The sequence below is a fragment of the Musca domestica genome, unplaced genomic scaffold, assembly GCF_030504385.1.
Source record: "Musca domestica strain aabys unplaced genomic scaffold, Musca_domestica.polishedcontigs.V.1.1 10, whole genome shotgun sequence".
Lineage (NCBI taxonomy): Eukaryota > Metazoa > Arthropoda > Insecta > Diptera > Muscidae > Musca > Musca domestica.
Genome location: NW_026712115.1, coordinates 8,912,839 through 8,917,481, shown reverse-complemented (window position 1 = coordinate 8,917,481; position 4,643 = coordinate 8,912,839). Strand labels below are relative to the sequence as shown.

The window sequence follows — 4,643 nt, the reverse complement described above, 5'->3', positions numbered from 1 at the left end:
GCAGGTGTTTTGAGATCTGCTCGAATATTCTAAATAGAGCCAATTAGCAGACAATTCATATAAATAGATCTAGCATCAATATCATCTATCAACATCAGTATCATGAAGTATTTCATTGTACTCGTTCTTTTGGCATTACTAGCCGTTGGCCAGGCTCAAGTAAGGAATAAGAACGACAAATTGGCACGATATAATTGATTGTTTATTTTCTCTGATGTAGAACGACGAAAATGAAACTACAACTGTAGATCCATCTGAAGACGAATCGTCCCCTGATCCACCTCCACCACCACCGCCGCCGAAACGTCCAGGACATGGCAGACCTGGTCATGGTAGACCGGAGAGACCAGAATGGTTAAAACCTGGATTTGGATTTTTTGAATCCGGACATAGAGCTCCATTGCCAAGGCCTTTGCAGCAACTAAGGAATGTTTTCACACCTGTTGATCCCCCCGCGAAAAGTCCCGAAGCAACAAATGCAGAAGAACGAGTCCCTGTTGCATTTGTATTTGGATCCGGTAAAGTAAAAGGTGAATCGTTTAACGATTACAGTAGCGGCCATAGCTTCGGTGGCAACACTTTTGGTGACACCTATGGTCAGGGTATAATCGTCAGAGGCAAAGAAGAAACTACCAGCACTACGCCGGGTTATTACGAATATGTTTACAGAAAATAGAGAACTTCAACAAGACAAAAACAAAAATAACAGAATAAAGATGTAGCATAAGAATTTAAGAATTTAATAAAAATATTAAATATGTTAAGGGGAAAAATAGGGTCCAAAGTTTGATCTCTAACATATAAAATGAATAAATTTATAGGAAACCGAGGTCAAAGCCTTTAAAAACCAATTCCGGAGCACCAATGTTATATTTGGGCTACATCGCTTATGGACTTTTCCTATGAGAAATTCCAAATAACCAGAAAAAATAAAAAGTATATATATATATATATATATATATATATATATATATATATATATATATATATATATATATATATATATATATATATATATATATATATATATATATGGGTAAACCTGTTCCGGATCTACACAATACAAGCGTACAAAAACATTTTGGTGAGAATTTGTCTGGAAAAAAGTTATTCGAGATGGAACTAAAGCGTGATAGTGTGATTTCTTTATATTTGGCAGGAAAACCACAAGTGGCTATCGTTAGAGCACTCCAGCATTAAAATTTGAATTAATATTTTGTGTCTCGTACCATCGCTCATTACCGTAATACTGGTAGCGTAGTCCGAAGTCAAGGAAGCGGACGGAAGAAAACAGCAACATCAGCAGAAATGGTTCGAAAAGTAAAGAAGCGACTTGATCGAAACCCACGTCGCAGTGACCGAAAAATGGCTCGTGAGTGAATATTCCATTCGGCAAATATTGAAAAATGAGCTCGGGGTAAAGCCATTGAAATTCCAAAAAGTGCATGAACTTACACCGCAACAGAAAGAAAATAGACTCAAAAAGCTAAAGAGTTGCTTCGCTTGAACATTCGTTGTCCAGCATTTTGTAAACAAACAAAATTATCGTGTTAACTTGCCAAAGAGGTCAGCTGAAAGTGTACACCTTCCGTTGGCCACCAGAACTCAAGCGCCGGCCATGTTGATGGTGTGGGCCGCCATAACAGCCGATGGTCGCTCTCCGCTCGTATTAATCACCGTGACATCAGAATAAATGCCATAACAGCCGATGGTCGCTCTCCGCTCGTATTAATCACCGTGGCATCAGAATAAATGCCGAATATTATCGCGAAAATATTCTGGAGGGTGTATTTAAGACTTGAGCACGCAAACATTTTCGTCGCAGACCTTGTACATTCCAGCAGGACTCAGCACGCGCAACCGAAGAATGGATACAAAATGAGGTTCCTCGCTTCTTTTCCAGCGCACAATGGCCACCAAAATCTCCGGATACCAATCCGTTGGACTATTGTGTCTGGAGTATTCTGTAAAGCAAGGTTGGCACTAAAAAATACCAAAGTGTCGATCACCTGAAGCAAAATCCATAATCCCGCATAGCAACATTCGGGCAGCGTGTGACGGTTTCATTGGCCGTTTGAAGGCCATAATTCGTGTCAAAGTTGACCAACTCGAAAAAATCTAAACTTTTTCTAAAATTTGATTATATTTCCGACATTTTTTGCATTAATTCAATAAAATTTAAAAAAAAAACATGTAAAAAAAATTATGGCGTTTAACTTTGCTGCAGTTTTTTTATCTCACCCTGTAAATATTAGGATACACTAAGTTTGAAGCAAATCGCTGACTTGCTTTGCATCTTATTAGTCTTATAATTATTCAAAAATTTGACCCCAAGTGGGGGAATTTATTAGATTTATGATTATTACTATGTTTGGCCCTTTGTGGTGGATATACCAGAAAGAGTGGTCCGATCTATTCCATCTTCACACCAGATCTTGTTGTGAGGTAGATACTAGAAGGTACTAGATACTAATTTGAAATATTTAAAAAAAATAAAATGAATATTTTTTTTTTCAAAGAGGTAAATTGTTTTCTTTTAAAAATGTTGACTTTTTTATGGCTGAGTTACTAGAAGGGGTGAACCGAAATTTACCCTTTTCCGAACTCGATATAAGTTTGACAATAATACCAGGTTTGGACGAAATCGGCTACTCTCTTTGAGAGTTATCGTGCGCACCAGCCAGACACCTCTAGATCGACTTCAAATGTCCTGAAATGGATTTCGTCCAAAGAGACCTGGGGTCTAAAACTGAAGGCATAATAAAACAAGTAAAAAAGCTGTAAGTTCGGCCGGGCCGAACTTTTAATACCCTCAATTATTTGGTACAAATTTGACAATTTCCAAAAAAAATAAATAAAATCCGTTAAAGATTCTGTTAAAATCTTAAAAATACCGAATGCCTATACGACGACGTGGACCTGCATAGGCAACTTTTGTCATAAGTTATTACAATATTTAAATGCGAAACTTGAAGAAAAATCTGTTTATAATGTAGCTAAAATCATCAAAACACCGAATATAGGGGGAACCGTTATATGGGGGCTATACGAAGACGAAGACCTTGCACAGAAAATTTTCTGGCATGGGCTGAAGTATACATTACGAACTTCACATGCGAAATTTGAAACAATCCCGGTAAATAATGTCGCTAAAATCATGAAAATACCGAAGATCGGGGTGTACCGTTATATGGGGGTATACGAAGGCGTGGACCTGCACAGACAACTTTCTGTGATAGGCTGTAGCATCCATTATGAACTTCAAATGCAAAATGTGAAACAATTCCGGTAAATAATTTATGATGATTTTCATCAAAATACCGAATATCGGGAGGTACCGATATATGGGGGCTATACGAAGACGTGGACCTACATGGCCCATTTTCTGTTTATGCTGTAGAATCTATTAAAAACGTCAAATACCAAATTTGAAACAATTCCGGTAAATAATGTCGCTAAAATCATGAAAATACCGAAGATCGGGGGATACGGTAGATGGGGGCTATACGAAGACGTGGACCTACATGGCCCATTTTCTGTTTTATGCTGCAGCATTTAATACGAAATTCTGTCTAAGGCTGTAGTATCCATTACGAACTTCATATGCCAAATTTGAAACAATTCCGGTGAATAATGTCGCTAAAATCATCAAAATACCGAATATCGGGAGGTACCGTTATATGGGGGCTATATGATAACTTGGACCTACATGGCCCATTTACGAACTTAACCTGCCTACTGGCAAAATATACATATGTGCAAAATTTTAGCCTTCTATCTCAATTTGTTCGAAAGATAGCGTGATTACAACCAACAGACAGACGGATAGACACACAGACGGACATGGCTAAATCGTCTTAGAATTTTACGCTGATCAAGAATATATATACTTTGTTGGGTCTAACATGAGTATTTCGAGGAGTTACAAACGGAATGACAAAATTAATATACCCTCCATGGTATGGTGGAGGGTATAAAAATTTCTAATTTGTCGGTTTTTAATGGCCAAAAATAAATACTTATTTCGGAACACATGCCCTTAAAAAAATAATGGGTCGAAGATTGATTTGTGAGTACAAACGATAGCCAAAAGTTAGTTAGGGAAGCCATTATTTGGTATTGAGAGGAATGCTAGTAGCTAAAACATATTAGTTTTCGTCTAAAACATAGAAAAGACACTCATGAAATCCATGCCTTGTTTCATTTTCAGATTACTAGGGTTTTAGCTACCGATAATAAAAAACCATTTTTTTACGAATATTGTGAACGATTTGGAAATTGAGTTGATTTTACCGTAGACTAAAAAGCCCGATCAAAATCGAGCGAATAGTCAATTATTGGTTAACATTCCTATATAGCTTCCCTACCAATGGTGTCTAAAATCTGCAAACAGCTTCATCAAAATAATATCTTCATAAAACTTTGCATTTAACTACGTTTAGCATCAGTGTAAACCGATATTATTATGATTATTTTGTATCGATGAAGAGTTATTTAACAACTGTAAATCATCAATATTGACAAAGCTGCCACAATTGTTTGCACTGTCCACTTGCTTTCCATCTCTGAGTGATGTAAGTCCCTATTATTTAGTTCAATTTAGATGGTACCTTCCCCTTTCTCCTCGTCAGTTAATATCGAGA

At 37.0% G+C, this 4,643-nt stretch overlaps 1 protein-coding gene across 1 annotated transcript; it reads left to right on the top strand.

The window, feature by feature from the left end:
* On the top strand, nucleotides 1-829 carry LOC131803559 (uncharacterized). The gene is made up of 2 exons (XM_059124922.1): nucleotides 1-159; nucleotides 221-829. The coding sequence occupies exons 1-2, from the start codon at nucleotides 103-105 to the stop codon at nucleotides 674-676; spliced, it is 513 nt and encodes a 170-aa protein (XP_058980905.1). The 5' UTR covers nucleotides 1-102; the 3' UTR covers nucleotides 677-829.
* The last annotated feature ends 3,814 nt before the right edge of the window (nucleotides 830-4,643 follow it).

Excerpts from the sequence above, each read along its gene's own strand:
- LOC131803559 (XM_059124922.1), top strand. The coding sequence starts at position 103 with ATGAAGTATTTCATTGTACTCGTTCTTTTGGCATTACTAGCCGTTGGC. Across the intron at positions 160-220 it reads TAGCCGTTGGCCAGGCTCAA|AACGACGAAAATGAAACTAC; the intron begins GTAAGGAATAAG and ends TCTCTGATGTAG.